The sequence below is a fragment of the Paroedura picta genome, chromosome 5, assembly GCF_049243985.1.
Source record: "Paroedura picta isolate Pp20150507F chromosome 5, Ppicta_v3.0, whole genome shotgun sequence".
In the NCBI taxonomy this organism is placed as follows: Eukaryota; Metazoa; Chordata; class Lepidosauria; order Squamata; family Gekkonidae; genus Paroedura; species Paroedura picta.
Genome location: NC_135373.1, coordinates 108,372,126 through 108,395,987, shown reverse-complemented (window position 1 = coordinate 108,395,987; position 23,862 = coordinate 108,372,126). Strand labels below are relative to the sequence as shown.

General features: G+C 42.6%; 2 protein-coding genes across 4 annotated transcripts in view; both read right to left on the bottom strand.

Annotated features, from left to right (window-relative positions):
• Positions 1-3,340, bottom strand: part of SVOPL (SVOP like) — a 34,040-nt gene extending 30,700 nt beyond the window's left edge. Inside the window, exon 1 of one of the 2 annotated variants that reach the window (XM_077339810.1) lies at positions 1,368-3,340. In XM_077339810.1, coding sequence (XP_077195925.1) covers positions 1,368-1,480 — 113 coding nt within the window. In that variant the 5' untranslated portion in view covers positions 1,481-3,340. The remainder of the gene's footprint in view (positions 1-1,367) is intronic. The other variant, XM_077339809.1, reaches the window with a different exon arrangement.
• Positions 3,341-7,498: 4,158 nt separating this feature from the next.
• The window catches only part of ATP6V0A4 (ATPase H+ transporting V0 subunit a4), a 41,890-nt gene continuing 25,526 nt past the window's right edge, over positions 7,499-23,862 (bottom strand). The window contains exons 15-22 of one of the 2 annotated variants that reach the window (XM_077339802.1): positions 19,350-19,468; positions 17,794-18,010; positions 12,463-12,570; positions 11,956-12,093; positions 11,098-11,217; positions 10,178-10,295; positions 8,700-8,871; positions 7,499-7,870 (exon numbers count right to left, since the gene is read on the bottom strand). In XM_077339802.1, coding sequence (XP_077195917.1) covers positions 7,780-7,870; positions 8,700-8,871; positions 10,178-10,295; positions 11,098-11,217; positions 11,956-12,093; positions 12,463-12,570; positions 17,794-18,010; positions 19,350-19,468 — 1,083 coding nt within the window. In that variant the 3' untranslated portion in view covers positions 7,499-7,779. The remainder of the gene's footprint in view (positions 7,871-8,699; positions 8,872-10,177; positions 10,296-11,097; positions 11,218-11,955; positions 12,094-12,462; positions 12,571-17,793; positions 18,011-19,349; positions 19,469-23,862) is intronic. The other variant, XM_077339804.1, reaches the window with a different exon arrangement.

Genomic DNA, 23,862 nt, shown 5'->3' with positions numbered 1-23,862 from the left:
CTCCCCCCCGCTCGTAGTTGCCCAAATGTTGTCCCTGAGGAGAAAGAGAAATCCAGAAACATCATGAGGTGGGAGTCAGAAGTCTCCAGTTGGAGTGGAGAATCAATAACCATCACCCACCCCTTTGTATCTGTAGATATTTTCGGTGGGATTCAACCCCTTCCACATAAAAGTCAACCATTTTAAATACACATTCTATAGACATTGCAAGTAAAAATGTATAATGCTACACAATTCAACAATTCTACAAAACCGTGAAATGTGAGAACCAAAAACTCTCAAAAAAGTAAATAAATAGTAAAAGGTCTGCATTAGGGAACATGTGCTGATGAGAGAACTGAGCAAATGTTGCTGGCATGTAATTATACCTTCTATGGCCTCTTTAAGAGCCTCTTGTGGCGCAGAGTGGTAAGGCAGCCGCCTGAAAGCTTTGCCCATGAGGTTGGGAGTTTGATCCCAGCAGCCGGCTCAAGGTTGACTCAGCCTTCCATCCTTCCGAGGTCGGTAAAATGAGTACCCAGCTTGCTGCTGGGGGGTAAACGGTCATGACTGGGGAAGGCACTGGCAAACCACCCCGTATTGAGTCTGCCATGAAAACGCTAGAGGGCATCACCCCAAGGGTCAGACATGACTCGGTGCTTGCACAGGGGATACCTTTACCTTTACCTTTTATGGCCTCTTTATTGAGGGGAAGTGTGAACCCTGACCAGTTATGGTTTCTCCACCTATCCTTGTTTAAAGGTAAAGGTATCCCCTGTGCAAGCACCGGGTCATGTCTGACCCTTGGGGTGACGCCCTCTAGCGTTTTCATGGCAGACTCAACACGGGGTGGTTTGCCAGTGCCTTCCCCAGTCATTACCGTTTACCCCCCAGCAAGCTGGGTATCCTTGTTTACAGGAGGACAAAAATGGTGAGAACCATACATATGGCCCTGAACTTCTAGTAGGAAGGGTTGCATCAAAATGTGAAGAAGAGGGAAAAATACATGGTGCACCTTGACAGAACCATTTCCTTATTCATACCAACAAAACATCCTAAGATTGTCACTGTGATGCTCTCAGTGTTTTCATTATATGTACATGTATTAAGCGCTATTTTAAATACAAACTTTTCCTTCTCCTAGGCAAGAATAATGGTGACCTCTAGGTAGGAACCAGTCATAAGTATACAAAAAGTTGTTCATTTATCATAGCAATGAAACTTAGGTGACTCATACCTGAGTTTCTTGAAGAGGCAGAAAGACACAGCAGGGGACACCGAGATATTTATCAGAATTGCTCCTGCCCACCAAAATGTAACTTAATGAGTTAATACAGAACAAAACCATTCATGCAACTGATGTATTCAGAGTCCTTTTGAACCCTTACCTTTTAAAGATCAAAAGCTGGGTGAAAATCCTGCTCTCCTCTTTCTTCTTCCTGAAGGTGTAGTGATTTGTATTTTTTTTCAAATGCTCTTTTGGGATTTGTCTTCTGTGCATCAGTTTTCCTTAGAGACTGACAGACCCACACACCTTTTACTGAAAATCTTTTGCTTCTGAAATGAGTCCCGTGATTTCCTGGCTTCCGAGAGCAGGTGACTGCGCTTGAAGCATCTTAAAAAGTGCATAATCATAGGCTACGTTCTTGGATTATTCAAAAAGTAACCCCAAACACCACCACTTTCATTAAAGAATGCAAGACCTTTGTCACTCCTCCTTAAGGAAGCAACACAATGCAGGTGTTTATTGAGAGAAACCAAGGAAGGGAAAGTAGCAGAACTATAAAGATGTGATCAGATTGCAAACTGATTGGCCAACCAAATTGCCCTTTCTCAGTACAGTCGTCTCAATTTCTGAAAGAGCTGAGCTAGCTATTAAAGTTGGGATTTCTGCTTTCAAAGTTAGAGACTGTGTCAGGGAAAACAGCTTGTTGCCAATTTTTCAGCCTAGGAGACAAGTGCTAGTAAAATCTGCACCGGAGAGTATGTGAAGTTAGGCTCTGAAGGCCATTGAAAGAGTCTAGACAACGTCTATGTAATCCCTAGGCCTTGATTGCTCACCCTATTGTTACCTCCAAACACCTAGGGGTTCAAGGTCATATGAAGACAAATGATATGAGGAAAATTGTCTAAGCTCCTCCAACTCCTCCAACAAGCTTAGGGCCTAAGATACTATTTGCATGGAAGAAAAATTCCACATGGTCCAGAGCCTTGAATCAAAGCTTGGAGGGAAAACATTATTAAAGTCTGGGCAAAGTATAAAAATAGAATTAGCCCAAGTCCCTCCCCATTAAAATCACTAGTTGAAGCATATCTGAGTAGGCAGCAACAGAAAATACTCCAACAACTGAGATATAAGGATATGCTAACTAAAGAAGCCCAAATTGAATGCTGGGATCAGTTTTAATGGTTTGAGTATTACCACATAGTAGCTCAGCTTAAGCTAGAGATGGGTGACTCTAATTCTTTGACAACACATTTGACTGAAGTTGAGATGTTAATCAGTCAGGAGACACCACATTTGCAAGGTCAGATTTATAAATTATTGGTTAAATATGAGACAGAGTTTGAACAGACAAAAACTGTTATGATTACGTGGATGGAAAATTTGATTAAAAATCAATGTGCATGAGTGGAAATGACTATGGCCCAAAAATATTAAACTAACAAATTGTCAAACTTTGAGAGAATACTGTTATAAAATGTTTTATAGGTGGTATGTTACCCCAATGGTAATTTCAAAAATCTCAAATAAGCATGATGGAAAATGCTGGAGATGTAAAGATAAATTGGGCTCATTTTATCACATGTGGTGGAGATGTGAAAAGTTTAAAAAATATTGGTCTGATATAAATATTTTGATTGAAAAAATGTTAGATTGTAAATTTCCATTACCATCTAAAAATACGTTATTGAGTATAATATCAGATTCAATTCCAAGACAAGCAAAAGAACTACTAGTTCATGCTACAAGACTGTCAGTTGCACAAGGGTGGAATCCTTGATTCTTTGGAAATACTTAAAGGTGGATTTCACCAATACTAGCAATGCATAGGATCCAATCAGGTCAACCTCTCTCAACTATTTTACCACTGTAAAGGTAAAGGTAAAGGTATCCCCTGTGCAAGCACCGAGTCATGTCTGACCCTTGGGGTGACGCCCTCTAGCGTTTTCATGGCAGACTCAATACGGGGTGGTTTGCCAGTGCCTTCCCCAGTCATTACCGTCTACCCCCCAGCAGCAAGCTGGGTACTCATTTTACCGACCTCGGAAGGATGGAAGGCTGAGTCAACCTTGAGCCGGCTGCTGGGATTGAACTCCCAGCCTCATGGGCAAAGCTTTCAGACAGCTGCCTTACCACTCTGCGCCACAAGAGGCTCTTATTTTACCACTGAGAAACCCCTAAAACTTTCTTCAGGCTTTGAGAAACCACAGAAGTAGTGCGATTGTGCAGAATAAGGTTGGGAAGCATAGCTGTGTACATGCCCACTTGAGGCCCCTTCCCACCCCCTCCAGGCCCATCACTGGCCATTTGGTGGGGGGGGGGAGGTAGTTCAACATGACTGTATATGGCAGGGGTAGTCAAACTGCGGCCCTCCAGATGTCCATGGGCTACAATTCCCAGGAGCCCCTACCAGCGAACGCTGGCAGGGGCTCCTGGGAATTGTAGTCCATGGACATCTGGAGGGCCGCAGTTTGATTACCCCTGGTATATGGTCATATTACCCAATAAATGCTTAACAAATATATATATACTGCAATGTACTGCAATGAATCATTTAAATGGATTTAAAATTTACTTCATGCCTTTGCTATTTTCTTTACAGTTAACAAAATTAATCTCAATATAGAAATGTCTGCTCTTCTTTCCTTAAATATCGGCCCAAGATGTGCCTGTATATAGAATATTCAAAAAATTCAAAAACCAGGAATAAGATACATATTACAGGCTCCTATATACGTCGCCCATGTTTCTTGAGTAACAACACCCTATATCATTACATTTGATGGAATGGGGATTAGAAAAAAACACATCTTGTATATCATTTGAGAACCTCTATTCTGCACTGTACCAAAGACTCTCCTTCAGTTTAATTGCTCCAAGTAGTAATTTCATCCATTTGAATGTCAGCATGATAAAAGCAGCAAACTTTATAAGGAAACTCCCCCCCCCCCGCTATATATTACATTTCACATAATCTTCTTTATTCTTTCCATTTGGTAAAAAGCCAAACATCTTACAATGAGAGGGGGGGGGAGGGAAGTAGTTTACTAGCTAGAGATAGACCTTTTTTTATACCCCACTTTTCACTATGCAAAGGAACCCCAAAGCGGCTTATAAACACCTTCCCATTCCTTTCCCCACGACACCCTATGAGATCAATTTAGCTGAGAGAACTCTAAGAGAACTGCTCTGCTGAAACAGCCCTAAGAGGACTGACTGACCCAAGGTCATCCATCCAGCTGCATAAGAAATAGGGTTGCCAGATCCTGGCTGGGAGACTATTGGCTGGGAAGCCAATGTGATTTCTGTAGTCTGGAGATTAGTTTTATTTTCAGGGGGTTCCCAGGTCCCATCTGTAGGCTGCCAGCACTAGTGGGAAATCAAACCCCGTTCTCCAGATTAGAGTCCACTGCTCTTTAACCACTTCACAAAACTTGCTCTGAAGAGCTGCAGTCCTATAATAAGTCTCCATAGCCCTCACCACTAATGTCCAGAATCCAGAATGTGTTCCTTCTCATGTGTAGACTGAGTACAAATTGGGATACATCCATGATAGCAAAGTCATGAGCCTGACCCTCTAAAGCTACTTCCTCTTGTCTACATTGACATTTTATTTATTAGATTTTTTTAAATCACCACTTGCTTGAAGGATCTCATGGTAATTTCCAATATTAAAACCATATAAAAAGTTTAAAAACAGATAACAAATACAAAATAGTGACATGAAAACAGTAAATTATTAAACATTGAGATTGAATTCTTCAGGATCCAGGCCAACCCCATTTCTGCGATATCTGAAAAAACTTGCTGCCAGATAACGTGAAGTTAATGGAACAGTTAAGATAATAATGGGGATTCCTGGAATGAAGCCTGCTTCTGAATTTTGAATTATTCCATCCTAATCCTGTTTGTATTCTTCAGGTGCCAAGTAAACAGCCTGTAATTGTGTAAAAGGATTAATGACAATCTACCATCTGACGGACTATGGCCTTAAATCAAATCAACATTTTTAGATTATTTCCTTTCAAAATGTTCACAAAGTAAGATAAGAAAGAGAACTGGTTTTGAACAATTTGTTCCTTTTGTTTATCAAACTGATGAAGCAGGCACTGATTTTTTTTTTTTTTTGCAGACTCATAAAACACATGAAGTGGGATTAAGGAGTATCTGGAAACTAAAAATCAGAGTACATTAGCTCTCTTCTAACATCTGTTGACTTTAGAGCAACCATTCTCCACCTTCTTTCAGCCACAGCCCCTTTTGAAGCTCTTCTCAGTTTCCAGGGCCCCTGCAGTAGGCTGGCCCCTTGACCATGAGCTAGGTCAAAAAAGGCCTAAGCTAAGGGGCTTTTTGCACGGCTTCAAAATCGCACAATGGTTGCCAATTGGAAACGCTATTGATTTGCCATAACGCACGACGTCGTAGACAATCTGCAACACTCCTGAAACCGATCAGCAAAAAGCGCTTCGTTGTAGCGCTTTCAGGGGAATCGCAAAAAGTGGATTCACCCTCCGGAAAGCGCTACACTCTTGCAAACAATCTGCAACACTAGTGATAAAGACCTGTGCGTTAACATTGTTGCGGTTTCTTCAAAGTCCCTCCTCCTGAGCCTGTCCTCCAAACTTCCGGCGAAGCGATCGCCATTTTTTTTTCTCCGAGCGAGCGGGGATAAACGCACCAGCGAGCCTCTTTCTGTTTAGAGTCTTCCCTGGCTTCAGTCCTTCACCTTTAGTCACTAAGCACAAACCACATAAAAGCCCGTTTGCTGAAATAAAGTCCCTTTATTTTTTACACATTAATTCAGCCGAAAATCGGGCCCGTGAGCGGGGGGGGGGGATTTTTTTTTTATCACTCGAGGCAGCGTGGCAACGATCATACGATGAAACGACAGCTCACATTAGGCAGCTGGATGGGTCTCTCCGTTGCAACGAATCTACACAGATTCGTTACAATGGGTCTGTTTTTTTTTAAAAAAAAACCTTTCTTAAAGGGAAAGGGGCTGTTTGGGAGCATGCTAACGGCTGCCCATTGGCTGCTTGACGGCCAGGGGCGGGACGAGCTTGGAAATAGCGCTTCCTTTTCTGCCGAGACCGGAAGCTGTGGGAAACGCTACAAAACGCAACTGGATTCCACTACAAAGGCAGGTATGCATAACGACGAATTCCACTATTTTAAATGACGATTTTTCGTTCAGTGACCAATTTGCAACAAAGATCCCGGTGCATAAAGCCCCTAAGAGTGAACTAACTATACTTGGTGTACCTTGTCTTATATATATACAAGACAGACTTCTAGAACATTTGACCAAGAGAGGCTTGTACATTCATTTGTGATTTCTTTTTCTTTCTCTTGATGAAAGTCGAACCTTCTAGCAATTAATGACTTCATACATATTTCTAAGGTGACCAGATTGTCCCACTTTTGGAGGGACATCTGGGGGCACCTGGCAAATTGTACTTATGTTGCAAGTAAAAATATATATATATTATAATACTATTTTTGCGTTCTGTGCGTTCTATGAAAATTTTGTTGCTCCAGGCAGACCAAATTTTTAATCAAGAACCTCCCTGGTCAATGGTGTCCCGCTTTACCAATGTTAAAATCTGGTCACCTTAATATTTCATCAATTCAGTTATCAGGGCCCCCCATAAACCCTTTAGTTTCCCTTTCTCACAAATGGCCCCCTTGAGAATGGCTGCTTTAGAGTACAATTAAGGCTGTAAGTCCTAACACACTTATCAAGAAACGAGCAGTTTCTGTGGAAGCAGTTCAATGAATTCAGGCTGAAAATCTGAGATAGGGTTGCTGAGCTTTTAGTAGTTGCATTTATGGGAAAATTCTGACAGGCCCACTGGCTTCTATCATAGTGCCCTAGTGGAAGAACTCCCACTCCCACTCCATTTATAGGATGCTATTAATTTAAAATGTGTGGAATAGCCCAGGCTTTGCTTGATCTCACCATATCTCTAAAACTAAGCAGGGCTGGCCCTGGTTGGTATTTGGGTGGGAGACTGAGAACATCCAGGGTTGCTACCCAGAGCCAGGCGATGGCAAACCTCCAAACCCCGCTATGAACCCACCCTTAGTGGGCTACAACTTGGCAGCACTTTCTTCCACCATTAAGTAAAAATAGTAGGGAAACCTTATTCTAATCTCTAGAGGGAGGGTGGGAACTGTTTCCATAGAACGTCATTTATGTGAATCCCCCACACACACTCACACACACATACACTGTAGACTGAAATGGTACCTTCCAGAAACAGGATTACTCTATCATTACTGCAGTGGATCATATTGCCATATAATGAAATCTTTATTTTGAGTTGACCAACTGAATCACATTTTTTACGATGATTTACAGAAGAGGAAATTCTGCTAGTAAGATTGTTCGTGACACACATCCTTAGGAAGGTTTTAGGCCAGCTCACAGGGCTAGGACAATCTTCTCATTTCACCCTGCACTGCTATGCATACTTCATAGTCATAAATTCTTGGGCGGGTGCATTTTTTTTAAGTAGTAGTAGAAAAACAGCAGCAAGCCAGGGAGATTTAGAGTTCTTTGTTCCAAGTGGGTTTCATTCTTCTGTTCCTTCTATGATGTGCTTAAAAGAAAATGGCGTAAATGGATAGCCCGTCCCAGAGTAGAACTTATTTTGGAACTCTACCCTATAGGGGGGGAAACAGATATATTAAATAAGCAGAGCTGCGAGTACCAGAACTATGATATAACATACATGGAAGTGAGCAGGGATCACAGGGGTGTCCTCTTTCTCCTATACTATTATGATGGCCAACATTAACACCACTTGCAAAAGGTCAGGGCTCACATGAAGACTTATCTACACATAGCAAGTTATTATTGTATTCTGTTTAAGCATTTTGAACACTGTGCAGAAATGTCCTATATGCAGTGTAATGGAGACGATGAAGCAGGATAATCTATAACGTACTTCCACACGTGCGATTTGTTATCTGCATAGCGCTTATGCATTTATAAGTAATGGGTTTACTTATTACCCGCAGTAATGGGTTTAAACTACAATTACAACGATATAGGCTAGATATCAGGAAAAAGTTTTTCACAGTCAGAGTCGTTCAGCAGTGGAAGAGGCTGCCTAAGGAGGTGGTGAGCTCCCCCTCACTGGCAGTCTTCAAGCAAAGGTTGAATACACACTTTTCTTGGATGCTTTAGGATGCTTTGGGCTGATCCTGCGTTGAGGAGGGGGTTGGACTAGATGGCCTGTATGGCCCCTTCCAACTCTATGATTCTATGATTCTATGCTTCTATTTACAATTTATGTAAATTGTAAAAAATCTTTGTCTATTTCTCCAAGGATTTTGATTTCATGTAGAAAACACTTTGCACACCCAGTTCTCACCTGCATAGGTTCCATGTTGATGTTAACCCAAAACCATGACACATGTGAAACATACCAAAAAATCTACATAATGTGAAGTATTATTATTGCCACTGTTTATGCATATTATTACTTACCAGTGAAGTCTCAAAGCATGCAAGAAGGCGGAGAGGCCCTCCATGATTAACAGAATGGCTACAGTTAGAAAAGCAAAGACAATAAAGATGATGAAAAGGACGATGATTCCTCCCCAGCCACCAAACTTAGGTCCAATTGTGAACACCATAGTCCAAAGGACCTCTGAGAGCTCTAAGGAAGCAGAGGAGGGAAGAAGAAAAAAACATGGCAATATTAAAATCCATTTAGACATGAGATCCTCCCAGCAACAAATGGCTTTAAGACCTTACAGATCTTCATTGGAGGTTTGTCAGTGAATGCCTCTTCCCACAAAGGTGAGTCAGGAGGTTAAGCATCAACATGGTATTTTCTATCCATCTCCCTTCCTCCTTCTTATCCATTTATCTGGTGTTTCCCTTGATCAATTTTTGCTTCCCAACCATATTCTACAGGCTCACATCACTTCTCGGGTTCCTTGAAGGCCTAAGAATGTTTCAGGGATTTCTCAATGGCAAAAAAGTTGAGAAAGGCTGCTCTAGAGATACCTAAGTAATTATCAGCCCTTTCAGTTAACTAAATTTGCCCCGTGAGATTAAAAAAGGAAGAAAGAAACAGTCCAAACAGGGTGGTTTCTAGGTTACAGCACTATTCTGAACTCCACAAGGTGGAATGAAATAAACTGAAATAAATAAGTAAAAATGGGGGCTCTGCTAGGGTTGCCAACCAGAGTTGCTAACTCCAGGTAGGAAAATATTGGGAGATTTGGAGGTGGACACTGGAGATGGTTTGGGGAAAGCCAGGAACTCAGTGGGATATAATGTCATAGACTTCCTCCTCCAAAGCAGCCATCTTCTACAGCAGAAATGATATTTGTGATCAGGAGATCAGTTGAAATTGCAGGAGATCTCCAGGCCCCACCTGGCGGTTGGCAGCCCCATTGCCAACTGACTGGGGTGCTGGAAACCCCATCCTCACAATTGTTTCCATCCTTTGTTGGCGCTTCATTGCCCTTACACTTCCCGGTTCCTTCTTTTACCATCTTACAATGATGCCAGCCAAAAGTGAAAGTAACGGCATCACAAAACTCTGCAGCCAGTCAGATTTGACTGGTTGGCATCTTTTAAGGACAAACAAAGACGACTGAGAGTGATGGCAGTAGGTCACAGGTGATGAGATCTCCTATTGTGCTCCTTACACCTGGACAAACATATTTGTCTCCTTTCAATAGAAGTGAAAAAAATGTCAGCCAAATGGAAGAACATGTTTTGACATGGCCAAAACATCCACAAAACGCAAACTTCTCTTCCGTCTCTATTCTAGCATAACTTTACCTGGATTTGGTCCAGCATGGTTTAGTGTCTAACAACTGGCTATTGATTCAACAGGTATTTCTATGGAAAAGCCCAGCTCTCCGTTTCTATGGAAAAACCAGATATTTAGCCTGTACAGCCAGGGCAACATGGCTGACGCTCATGCCACACCCACACTGAAAACTTACGTGCATGTGCCAGGCTGAGTGCCCACAGCCGAAGGTAGGAGGCTGTGTTGGAAATGCAACCTAGACAGTACTCAATGGTGTGGATGGCTTGGTACACAAAGACGTCTCCAAAGTTGAACTGAAATAGATCGAGAGAATAAATAGTGAGCAAAAGGATTCAGATATCACAACAGCCACAAACTCAGAGAATTTACTTCAGGAAGTGACTGGGGGGAAGAGTATAATTCCACAGAGTCTGTTCTCTGAAGTTGCCGTTTTTTTTCCAGCAAAAGAGGGCTGGCTGAATGGAGTAATCCAAACTGAAAAAATTCAGGGGTTTTTCACAGCCGTAGAGAAGCAGAAACCCCCCAGGAAATGTTGAGCCTGAGGGACCATTCACAGGATAACAAACCACTGAGGAAGAGAACACCCTTGAAAACGGGCCATTGAAAAAGAACAAAAATTGTGTTTATCCGGAACCCGTTTTGGTTTATGTTTGCACGTTAAATATCCACAAAATAAATTGGAATAAGAATAACCAAAAGGATTACATTTTTGTACCAGCCAATTCGTTGAGTTTTTTCCAGGGGAGCTGATCTCTGCGGTCTAGAGATCCATTGTAATTCTGGGAGAGCTCCAGGCTGTAGCTGGAGGTTGGCAACCAAAGAACTTGGACCAGTTTTGAGTTTGATGTTAAGCCCTTTAGACACTTAGAAATTGCTATGTTAATACTATTTAGCACATAGGGGACCTGCAAGGACTCACGTGGTAGGGAACTCATTCCCCATCTGATCCCCACGCTCTTTCTATTTTCTCTCCTTACAGTTACTGCAGCATCTCCCTTTTCCCTCTCCCTTCCTTCCCTCTCTCTAGTCCCCATGTCCTCCAATGACTCCATTTTTCTTCCCCAGAAATGTATCAAACAGCAAAGCAGACTGTACCATGTATGGAGTAAATGTTTGTAGCAGGAACATATAATACAACAAAATGGAGGAATCTGCAAATTCAGCCTGGAGTGAGGAGAGCAGTTCAAGTGGCAGCCTGGAATGCATCATCCATGACTGTAAAGTTCAGGATTTGGTAAGGATAATTCAAATTGACTTTTAGAAATAACAGTATACTTCCAATTACCATTTTCATAGTTTTCTGGGAACAGAGAAGAACCATTAAACCAGTTTAATGTATTAATGAGGTCAAGTGTCAGCCAGGAATGTGTCATCCATGTTTGTTAAGTACAGTCTTTAATATATAAATAATAGCCTCAAAGCCCGTTCCTAAGAACAAGCCTTTAAAAGTTCCCCCTCCCCTAGCCCTGGCCAGGCAGCTTAAGGTGGCTTTGGGCCACAGCTTGCAGTCGGATCAAGTGGGGTGGGCGGGGGCTGGGCAGCTTGTTAGCAGGCCCAGGACAGAGCACCTTAGCAGGCCGTCAGCAGGCCGGGAGGCTCTTGTTAGCAGGCCCAGCCTAGCAGGTCAAGAGGCCCTCGTTAGCAGGCCCTCCACCACGACCCTCTGCCCAGGGCCCTCTCCCCTTACCTGCTGCTGGCTCCAGGCACTGAGGCGCATCTGAGAGCAAAGAGGCTAGAGTCCAGGGCTGCAGGGGCAGGGCCCCTTTGCTGGCTGCACCCTGATTAGCCCTATTCCAACTTGGAAAGCTGGACATGTTCCACCCCCCCCCCAGGCTGTTTCCCAAATATATAGAGAAACCATGGATAAGAATATCCACACAGGTGCAAAAGTGAAGAGGGTGAGGTCAACTTTCCCAGTGCCATTCTTTAAGTCTGCTTATTTCATAATCCTACCTCTTCTTCATGGTCATCATGTCCCCCATGACCACCATCACTGTGGTCTTCTTGGCTTGGTTTCTCAGAGAGCTTAGACTTAATGATCTCCACCTCAATGTCACCAGTGGGACTCTCTGATATTTCAGGAGATATCAGCTTACAAGAAAGAGAATGGCTGATGTTACAAGCATGTTAGTGAAAAAAACAGTTTAATGTATTAATGAACTTTCAGCATTGGGATTCAGTGCAGTATACAGATGCCCACTTCCAGGAATTGCAGTCACAATCAGGTGCATCTTTTGTTGCTTGACACATCACCAAGTAGACCTCCTGATTCAGTTTCCAAGCTACTTGACACTTTACCAGAGAGTTCCCATTTGGCTTAATTTCATTGGTCATCCACTGAAAGTATTGATAGTTAAGCAGAAGTGGAGACAACGCAATCATAGTTGTGTTTAATTTTTGACTCGCTAACAAACACAATGCATATAAAAGCCCAATGCCTCTAGAGACGGTCATCCTTACCCTACGTCGAGCTTTCTGGTGATTAGCACGAAGGACGAAGGGTTTAATCAAAAGCATCCACGGAATAGCAATAATGGCAATAATTACGAGGAAGGTCTGCACTTCTTGCTAGAAAAAAATACATTTTGAAAAACATGAAAAAATGCAAGATATCTTTAAAAAAAATTGACATGGTTCTATAACACCAGAAAATAGCAGCAGCACATCACCCGCCAGATCTACTGAAAATTTGGATTCCGTATTTCAACAGATCAAGATAGCATCACTACAAATCTGCACATGTGTTGGAAGATGCTTTTTAAACCATACTTCAGTTTGCCTGTTTTCACATATATTTGAAGTCACATGTAATCTGTTTTGCTACTGAACTGTCCCAAAGTACATCAGCCATTTCTGAAACACTATAACCACATGAGTGTAGTGACAACACACAACATTCCATTGCAACATGTTCACAGAAAGTTTAATCTTTCTAGTCTTCTTAAAGGTTTTTCCCCGTGTAGGAGCCCGTCCCCAGGTATTGATTATCTTCTATATTCTTGAAGCTTGCAGAAGCTATGAATACCTTCCATAGTCACCAGTATCTCTCGGTGCCAACAGCCTAATTATCTGAAGTCCAGACCTGCATTTAGCAGGTATTGCACACCTAACTACCCAAGATCTCCATCATCCCCTTCTCCACCTCTTGGGCCAGCCTCTTTGCCAGAGATTCAAAGAGACTAAGTAACACTTTAAGGCATATGTGGGGGTGTGGATCTGGATTTATAACCCTTTGCAATACACTTACATTATTCTTATGTGATCTAATTTAAGTCTGACCAAAGCCAGAAGTTCCTAATTTTGCTGGCTTACTGGATGCTGAAAACTTCTGTCAAGCAGATCAAGTCTACCATCTTGCCCAAAATTTGCTTTAAATTGGAGACTTGGCCTGTTTAATTATCCTGTGGATTCTGGGAACACTGTTATTTAGGCTAGAGATGGTGAAATTACTGAGCGATTTTCTGAGAGACCTTTCAACTTAAAGTTGCTACTGACATGGCTAATTATGTAGCAACTTCCCAGCTTTCTAACAGTATTTTGATGTGCAGATGAGCACATTTCTAATAAATCATTTGTGTTTGCTAATCATTGTTATCTGAGCTGATTGGCTCCTGCAAGCTTCTGTATGACATTTTTTGTGGTGTTAACCCACCCTCTGTTCAGGCAGACTGGGGGAGTAAACAACAGATGCCCAACAATACCCTTAAAAGCACAATTTAGCAATTTTAAAATCTTTTCTAAAAAAATTCCACCCTTGGGGATTAAGACCAGAATTAATGGTGGGGTGCAATTCAAGAGGGAGGCCAATTAGATGTTGAAGATGTTATTGGTCTCAACTGTTGGCCTGGAGGAATAGCTCTTTCTTTCAGGCCCTGTAGAACTGAGGGCCATTCCGCACTCATTCAAAATTGCACAATGGTTGCAAATTGAAATTGCTACTAATTTGCTGTTATGCACAATGTTGTTAACAGTCTGCAACACTCCTGAAACCGATCCGCAAAAAGCGCTTCGTTGTAGTGCTTCCAGGAAAGTCCCAAAAAGTGGATTCACCCTCCGGAAAGCGCTACACTCTCGCAACCAATCTGCAACACTAGCGGGAAAGTCCTGTGCGTTACCATTGTTGTGGTTTCTGCAAAGTCCCTCCCCCTGGCTCTCTCCTCTGATCTTCTGGCAAAGCAATTGCCATTTTTTTTTTCTCGGAGCAAGCGGAGATCAACACACCAGCGAGCCTTCGTTTACCCAGCAAGGCTTCCCCGGCTGCAGTCCCTCCCCAGAGCTGTTTTAAGTCACCAAGCACCAAGCACCACACAGCCCCGTTTGCTGATTTATTTTCCCTTTATTTTTCACTCCATTTTTGGCCGAAAATCACGCCCGTGTGTGGGGGGGGGGGTATTTTTTTTCACTCGGGGGGGGAGCGTGGCAACGTTGAAACGGCAGCTCAAACACCACCTGCTAGCTAGATGGGTCTCTCCGTTGCAACGAATCAATGCAGATTCGTTGCAACGTGTTTTTTTTTTAACCTTCCTTAAAGGGAAAGGGTCTTTTCGGGAGCATGATAACGGCCGCCCACTGGCTGCTGGTTTGATTGACGGCCGGGGCGGGACAAACCTGGGCAATATCGCTTCCTGGCTAGCAATTTTTGCTGAGACTGGAAACCCGTGGGAAACGATAGAAATGCAACTGGATTCCACTACAAAGGCAGGTATGCATAACGACATATTCCACTATTTAAAATGGAGTTTTTTCGTTCCGAAACCAATTTGCTACATAGATCCTGGTGCGGAATGGCCCGCAGTGTGCTCCAACAGGGTCCTGAATGTTTTCTGGGAGCTCATTCCACCAGCCAATTTTATCTGGAGCTGGGAACCACTAGCCTGTTTGTGTTGGCTGTCTGCAGGGCTCTTCTGGGAACATATTTCTAGAGGCAGTCCCATAGGTATGCAGGGCATGGGCCACATATGGCCTTGAAGGTTAAAACCCACACTTTAAACTTGACCATGAATACAACTGACAACCAGTGCAGCTGCTGGAGGACAGGTTGGATATTAGCCCTCCAAGGTCCCTAGTCAGAACCTGAGCTCCTGCATTTTGTACCAACGGCAAGCCTGCATGTAGCGAGTTACAGACGTCCAGTCTGGAGGTGGTCATCTCATGGATCACTGTGGCCAGTTGTTCTGAGGCCAGATAGGAAGAAGAGTAGGTCTTTATACCCTACTTTTCACTATCTGAAGGAGTCTCGAAGTGGCTTACAATCACCTTCCCTTCCTCTCCCTACAACAGACACCCCGTGAGGTAGGTGTTTGAGAGAGCTCTAACACAGGGGTAGTCAACCTGTGGTCCTCCAGATGTTCATGGACTACAATTTCCATGAGCCCCTGCCAGCAAATGCTGTATGTGGATGACTGGGAAATCAATCCCAGCTCTTCAGATTAGACACTACTACTTTTAACCTCTACACCAATCTTGGCGAAGGTAGGAAAATGCCAGCTGAACTAGTTTGGTGACCTGGGCCTCTATTGTAAGGGAGAAATCTAGGGTTATTCCCAGATTCCTGACAGAGTGGAGTGGTAAACTGCACCCCATCAAGACTGGGAAGGTGCATGCCCTCATCAGGTTCTTTCAGGTACTCAGACACATGACAGGACCTTGGCAGTTCAGTTGCTCTGAAGCCAGTAGAAGAAGAGCAGCTTTTCCTGGCTGATTATACTGCAAAGCAAACCTCACCCCAAAACTTCCATGTGAGCCAACTTGCTGTGCTTGAGAAGCCACTTCCTTGCCTGCAGGGTGTACCTTGAACACCTGGCTAGGTGTGGCTATTGTACAGCTATGCATTAAGTGGGTAGCCGTGTTGGTCTGAAGTAGCACAACAAAACTTGAGTCCAATGGCTCCATTAAGACCAGCAAAGATTTATTCAATGCATGAGCTTTGTCCCAGGAAGCACGCATGCACATGAAAGCTCACGCATTGAATAAATCTTGGTTGGTCTTAAAGGTGCCATTAGACTCAAATTTTGTTGATCTATGCTTTAATTTCAGTAATGTCTCCTCTCTTCATATTCCAGCTCTCCGTGGAGAACTATCATCATGTGATGATTCCTATCTGAGAGACTTGGTGTATCTCAGAGACAGCTTGTGGTTAGGAGTGCAGACTTCTAATCTGGCGAGGCAGGTTTGATTCCACACTCCTGCACAAGCAACTAGCTGGGTAACCACAGCACTGATAAAGCTGTTCTGACCGAGCAGTAATATCAGGGCTGTCTCAGCCTTACGTCTCCCACAGGGTGTCTGTTGTGGGGAGAGAAAAAGGTAAGACAATTGTAAGCCACTTTGAGACTCCTTCAGGTAGAGAAAAAGCAGCATATAAGAACCAATTCTTCTTCTATATAGTAATCAACCTTGAGTTCTCCTGTTATTACCCCCCCCACACACACACACCTCCCCTCCCAAAAAAAATGTCATTAAAATTCCTACAATGGACAGATGCTAGCAAGATCAAAACTGCCAGTGTTAATTGTGAAGGAAAATAGATGTGTCATTCTGCAGTAATCTGCAGCACAAAACAAGCAGTGAGTGGATGCTAATTGTGTTTAGAACCCTAGAGGCACATTCTGACTCCACTGAAATTATCAGTCTGGTGCAGTAGTCCCGTGAATCCTTATCGACAGGTCACACATAATTAACAATCTCAACCTGCAGGAGGAAAAACGAACTGAATATGTTTGATATTCTAACCCCAGCACAGTTATAGAGATAAGAGCCGCTGGGTGAGCAACAGTCAACCAACCATTGCCTCCCAGTTAGCAAACTATTCCCTTGCTGTTTGTTCACAATGAACTGTGGAATAATTTGGAGCGATCAGCACCAGTGTGGGGAAACAGTGGATGGCTTGTCAGGACAAACTCACAGAATTACGAACATCCTGGAACAACAGCCAGCCTACATTCCTGAATATTCTCAAACTGGATTGCTCTGTTGTAAGAGACGTACAATCACACAGTGGGGTATGTTGACACAATGAAGTAAGGGCCTATTGATACAATCAACTTATGTTACCAGGAAAGGTCACATCAAGGTGACTGCAAAATAAATTGAGTGTATCCAACTGTTCTCAGCTGGTTGGCTCTGCATGAGTATCATTGACAGGTGCTTTCCCCCTGGTTCTGCAAGTGCCAGTCTGTTGGTAACTCCACAGCCTGGTGGGATGAGCTCTCATCTGAGATCATGGCCCTGATGGAAACTATTACAGTTAGGCAAAGCCTGTAAGATGGCATCCTTCTGCCAGGTCTATGGTTGAGGCCAACATGGTTTAACAGCATACAGCTTTCCCTCATCTCGCCTCTGTTTTCCTCTTCTCTTTCCACTGCTGGCACATCCCGCCAACCCTGCAGGCCAGATGGAGGGTGGCGGGCTCTGTTAGTTGCTGATAGTAATTTTATGCTATTTTATTGGTTGCTTTATCCTACTGTTATGAACTGGTCTAAGTCCGTTCGTGGAGAGGGGTAGTATACAAGCAGAATAAATACTACTACTCCTCATAATGAAGAGTCTGACATATAACCCCATGAAATTCTGTCACTAAAACAAATAGACTAGACAATGTAAAGTTACATTTTCCTTCTCAATCTCATCCTGTGCAACCACATTAATAAAAATGCATATCCTTTGGGGAGTGTCACTCCATGGCAACATTTCCCCTGTAAAACCCATCATGTATGTTTAGTCTGGGTTTGCCTGATGTACATCTCCCCAAGGTTAATTCAGGATCTTTAACGGAAGATAAAAAGCACATACCTGATGCTCATATAAGGGCTTGTTTGAGTCATCATTGTAGCTAAACAGGAACATATTGATAAAGTGGATGAGGATGCTCGGTGCGTCATGGGCGTCACTTGCACCATACTGGCACCACTTGAAAATAATCATAAAAACCAGGTAACCGAACAGGGCGAGGATGAAAATCATCTCTGGAATGAACTGGAGAACGATGTTTATGTTCTTCTTGAAATAACTGGAAGACGGAAAAAAACATTATTGAGGATGGTCAGGGTTCGCTGTGGAAGCCAAGAAGAAAAAGGATATAGGGCTGCATGAGACCACTTTTTTTTGGCTCAGGTTGATATAGTGATGCCAAGTGAAATCAGGTTCTGACAGTGTACAGAATCGGACTCACTGAAGGAAGTTTTTTAAAAAGACTCATCAATAAATCTGGACAATGGTGGCATTGAGATGGATTACCATATGGAGACCCTCATTCAGTTGAACTCACTAAACCAAAAAGTATCTTACAAGGTCATGGACAATGGTGTCATGTAATGAATAAGAGATAGAACATGGATCTGGGAAATTGTTGTTGTTATGTGCGAAGTCGTGTCCGACCCATCGCGACCCCATGGACAATGATCCTCCAGGCCTTCCTGTCCTCTACCATTCCCCGGAGTCCATTTAAGTTTGCACCTACTGCTTCAGTGACTCCATCCAGCCACCTCATTCTCTGTCGTCCCCTTCTTCTTTTGCCCTCGATCGCTCCCAGCATTAGGCTCTTCTCCAGGGAGTCCTTCCTTCTCATGAGGTGGCCAAAGTATTTGAGTTTCATCTTCAAGATCTGGCCTTCTAAAGAGCAGTCAGGGTTGATCTCCTCTAGGACTGACTGGTTTGTTCGCCTTGCAGTCCAAGGGACTCGCAAGAGTCTTCTCCAGCACCAGAGTTCAAAAGCCTCAATTCTTTGATGCTCGGCCTTCCTTATGGTCCAACTTTCTCAGCCATACATTGCAAATCTGGGAAATACCCAGTTCTAATTTCACCTCCATCATAACTTCATTATGTGGCTTTAGACAAGCCACTCCTCATCAGCCTCAGTTTCCCATCCGTAATATGGGGTCAACAATAGTTGTCTACCTTATAGGAGCATTGTAAGGTCTACTGAAAATACATGAAGCATTTTGAACACTTAAAATGTAATTAAATGTAATTACTATGTGACTGTCACTTGAACAGCTTTGTTCAGGACAGACAGTATTTAATCTCTTCTGACTGAAATATATTTAGAGTTCCACTAATGACAATTCAGCTAAGTCTGTGTCACCTAAGACAAATGTTAGTTTTTGAGCTGAGATTAAATTAAAATTTTAGGGAGAAGATATTATGGCACACAGAAGAAATGACAGAACAAATTCAACATATTTTTATATTGTGAATATAAAATAAGAGTCACAAATAAAGCACCCTGGAATGCGGTCTGTGACCTCTCAAGCTAAAATGAGAACCTTGAGATTCTCTGTAGGCCTACAAAATGGCTCACAGGAAGATCTCACCAGCAACAATTTCAGCCATGGGGAAGTAAAACTTACAGGTGGTTGAAGATGCTAAGAACGACGCCAAAGACCATGTGCGTAATCCCCATGACAACAGACATCTTCATTTTGTAGGAATTCAAGAATGTTAGCTTGTTCGTAGCAATGTTCCAGACCTTGGGGAACAAGAAGAACTCAGACGTTAAGAGCGTAAAGCGATTTAAGGTTAGAAGAAGGAGAGACAGCACAATCCCACTCTTTTCCCCCAAAATGTCATCCATTTTATCTAAGCTAATAATTGCAAAATTCTTCAGTAGGACTATACCAATGAACTGAGCCAGACTGCAGCCTTTTGTGGATGGGAAAAAGCTGTTTCATCTAAGTTCGTCCAAGAAAAACGTATGCAAACTGATTAAAGATTCTGACTGTCAATGAGGTGGGCAAACATATAAGGATTGGAGAAGAACACCACACATAATCAGCTTGGATCATTGCTCAGGGAGAAATGCTACAAAAGAGATTTTGAATACACCACTATATCGTTTCCTGCTTCTAATCAGGACTTGATTAAGGGCTGTTTCCTATATTCAGCAGAAAGAAACACAATACTTTGCCCAGTATGTTGGGCTGAATATCTAATTGGTTCACAAGGAAGGAATAACCCCTCCCTCCACATAGAAAAACAAGATTTAAGGAAGGAGGGCTCAGCCTAGTTTCCTGTGTTCAAGGGGGGGGGGAGGAGGAGAGGGGAGACATGCTGAAGCATGCAGCTAACCATGTGCCCTGAAATGGAAAAATCTTCTCCACTTGGTTTTAGGAAGTGTTATCAAGTGTGAATTTTAAAAATTGCTAGGATTTTTAAACAATTGTTAGGATTTTTGTTTTTAGTAATTTGTAATGGGTTTTTATATTTTTAGCAACATTTGTATTTGGTTTTAATGATGCTGGTCACCCCAAGACGATTGTTGGAGAGGGGCGGCCTAGAAATCTCAAAAATAAATAAATAAATAATAGCACTGATTTGTGTGTGTGCGTCTTCCATGGGGTCACTACTCATAGGACTTTACCTATCTATATACTTCCAGAAGAATTTGTTGCATAATAAAAAGCAAAGCAGTTTATTAAGTGCACCCTTTTTCAGGTAACTGATTATCTAATTTGTCAGTCAAGTGTAAATTAAGGGCTTCTACAGATATTCATTTTCCAAGGTTATGTGTTCGTGTTACTTCAAGGTCTTTGGTGTTTGTTTGTTTTTGTTCTACACATGTTTTGCGCTCTCTAGCCAATATTCTGTTTGTTTGTTTGTTTGTTTGTTTACAGATTAATTTGTATTCAGCCCTTCTTGGACTAGCCATCTTCTAGATTACTTCTAGATTAGACTTCTGTAACTCGCTCTACGCGGGCCTACCCTTGTCTCTAACCCGGAAGTTACAGCTGGTACAGAATGCAGCTGCACGGGTCCTCACTAAATCATCTTGGAGGTCCCATGTTCAGCCTCTGCTGAAGCAGCTGCATTGGTTGCCAGTTTGTTTCCGGATCAGGTTCAAGGTTTTGGTATTAACCTTTAAGACTATACGCGGCTTGGGTCCTGCATACTTGAGGGACCGCCTATCTCCTTATGCCCCCCGCAGGGCACTTCGCTCTGCGGGTAAGAATCTGCTGATGATCCCAGGACCCCGGGAGGCACGCCTGGCCTCGACAAGGGCCAGGGCCTTTTCGGTCCTGGCCCCTACCTGGTGGAATGAGCTCCCTGAAGAGCTGCGGGCCCTGTCGGAGCTCTCTGAGTTCCGCAGAGCCTGCAAAACGGAGCTCTTCCGCCAGGCGTTTGTCTAAGGCCGGGTGATGGCCCGGGGCTAAGATCGGACCCCTCTCCCCGGAGGGGGGAGGCCAGTACTAGACTGACCTGGTTCCCCAGAGTGTTCCATCCTATGCCCAATTATCCTCCGTTCCTTTCTGCTCATCCAGCGGGCCTGTATGGGAATAGTTTTTTTTTAATCGCCATCATTGTGACTTAGTCATTGTTTTAATGGGGTTTTAATGGGGTTTTAATGGGGAATTTTAATGGTTAATATATTGTATTTGTATTAAAATATTGTGAACCGCCGCGAGCCGGTTTCCGAGAGCGGCGGTCATACAAATCAAATAAATAATAATAATAATAATAATAATAATAATCTTGGGGTGGTGAACAACAAGTCAGGCATACAATTCATTTTGACAATAGCCAACAGTAAAACAATTAAAACAATAAATCAGTATATTATTAAAACTATAGTTAAAAAGCAGCTGTCAGCACTGATGATGGATAGTTGCTGGCTTATTGAAATGATATGTCCTCTGCAAGGTGCAGAACACTTGAGGAACAGAAATCCCCACCACCCCCCAGTCCCCAAAGCAACATGAACAAACAAGCAAGACAAAGCCCTGTAACTGGATACCTCCAAAATCTCATTATGACTGCAATTTAAGAGTATATTTTGAAGGAAGTATATATTGAAGGAAGTATGAGATAACATTAAAATCTGCCACTCATAAATAGCGGCATCCTAGACTGTGCTGGGTGTCATTCTTGACTTGCTATATTCCCCACTGGTGGTATCTATCACTTGTTAGTTCTTCACTGACCATGCCACTTAGTCTGTTCTAATATGCCCCACAACCCTACACTCAATAGCACATGAAATAATTTCAGTAACCTTTGCGCAGCCATATTCCTGGCTCAGCAAATACCCCATTCTAAGAAGAGTGTCTTGGCTTCAGGGAGTAAACTCATGAACAGTTCAAGGTCTGGTGTAGATACATTTGAAGCAGTATGCCCACTCTTACCTTATGACACTCTTGATTAAACTGACTAATATAGTAGTTTGATCCATCAATTGGGGACTATGGCTAACTGACAGAGTATCTGCTTTGCAGGCAGAAATCTCATCAGTCCCTGGTATTTCCAGTTAAAGGGTCAGATGTAGTGAAAGACTTCCACCTTTGACTTTGGATGGCCACTGCCAATCAGCATAAACAATATTGACCTCAGCTGCATTTGGATGTTACATAATCATTACTGCTATAACAGTCATTCACAATGGCCTTTTGTTGCATAGGTAAGATAAAGCAGGAGTTAGATAATTGCCATATCCCAACAATAATGCAATATCCAGCAATGTGTTGATGCAGTGGTCCAATTCAATATGAGGCAACTTCATGTGTTTGTGATAATATGGCCCGCTGTCCTGCCTTTGGTTGGCTGGTTTGAATAACTCTAGTCTTGAGGCAATATGATTATTTGTGATTTTTTCAGCAGTTTTTAATGTGTCTTGCAAGCCCATTTAGCAACCAGTTTCGTTGAAAAAACGACATAGAATTGAAATTTTGAAGAAAACAAGGTGTGAGTGCCAAGACTAGAACCCTACTCAGGGCAATCCAAAGTCTACTCTTCCAGTCTGCAAGGAGGCTGGTTCGCAACCAATGCTGCCATCTAATGGTCAGCTACACCAGCAGCAGCAAGGATCCAGCCAAAAAGCTGTAAGTGATCTCAAGGCCTCTTTTAGTGTCCTTCCAAAAGGCTTGGTGATATATACATTGATTAAAATTTAACTCAATAATTAATAATTCAAAGGGAAATTTATCTATCAGCTGAAAACTGTGTATTCAACTGGATCTATCAGTCCCAATATTTGGGCCGGGAGAGAATATTATTTGATGAATAGACTGAAAACAATGGGAGTTGAGACATGTCTTGTGCATAAGAGTTAGAGATACCTGAACCAGTACATTTGGGGTTCTGTAGTGCTCAATAAATCCTACTTCACTCCTCCCTGAGTTCTGTTTCCCAAAATCCGAATTTGGAAAAATTATGTAGTAGTAGTAGTAGTAGTAGTAGTAGTAGTAGTAGTAGTAGTAGCAGCAGCAGCAGCAGCAGCAGCAGTAGTAGTAGTAGTAGTAATTATTATTATACTTTATTTAATTATTTAATTATTATTATTATTTATTAGATTTATAGCCCACCTTCCTCCTGGGACTCAGGGCAGTTCAAATAAGAATAAATCCCCATAAAACCCCAACCCCTTAAAACCAATTTAATCACAACACACCAAATAAAAAACAAAATAAAAATATATATTTTAAAAAACATACCAAGATGGCTAAACCCTCCTACCTCCCATAGTCATCAACAAAGGAGTTCACTCAGTATTGTTTTTGTTGTTTTTGTTGTTGTTATTATTATTTACATTTTTATGCCACCGCTCCCAGTAAGCTAGCCCATGGAGGCTTACAACATAGTTAAAACAATACAATCCACAACAATAAAAATCCCCTTCTACCCACTTCAACACTCCTCCCCAAAAATGCTCTCCCTTACCAAGCTGCCAGAAATTCTGCCATTTGTACCCAGAAGATGTCAAACCCAGCACTGAAGGCACAAACAGACTGGAGGAGGGGCCAGATCTTCCTCAACCTGACCTCAGCTAAATGCCAGGTGGAAGAGCTCCATCTTAGAGGCCCTGCAGAACTGAAGAAGCTCCTGCAGGGCCCTAGGCTCTTCCAGGAGCTCATTCCACCAGTAAGGGGCCAG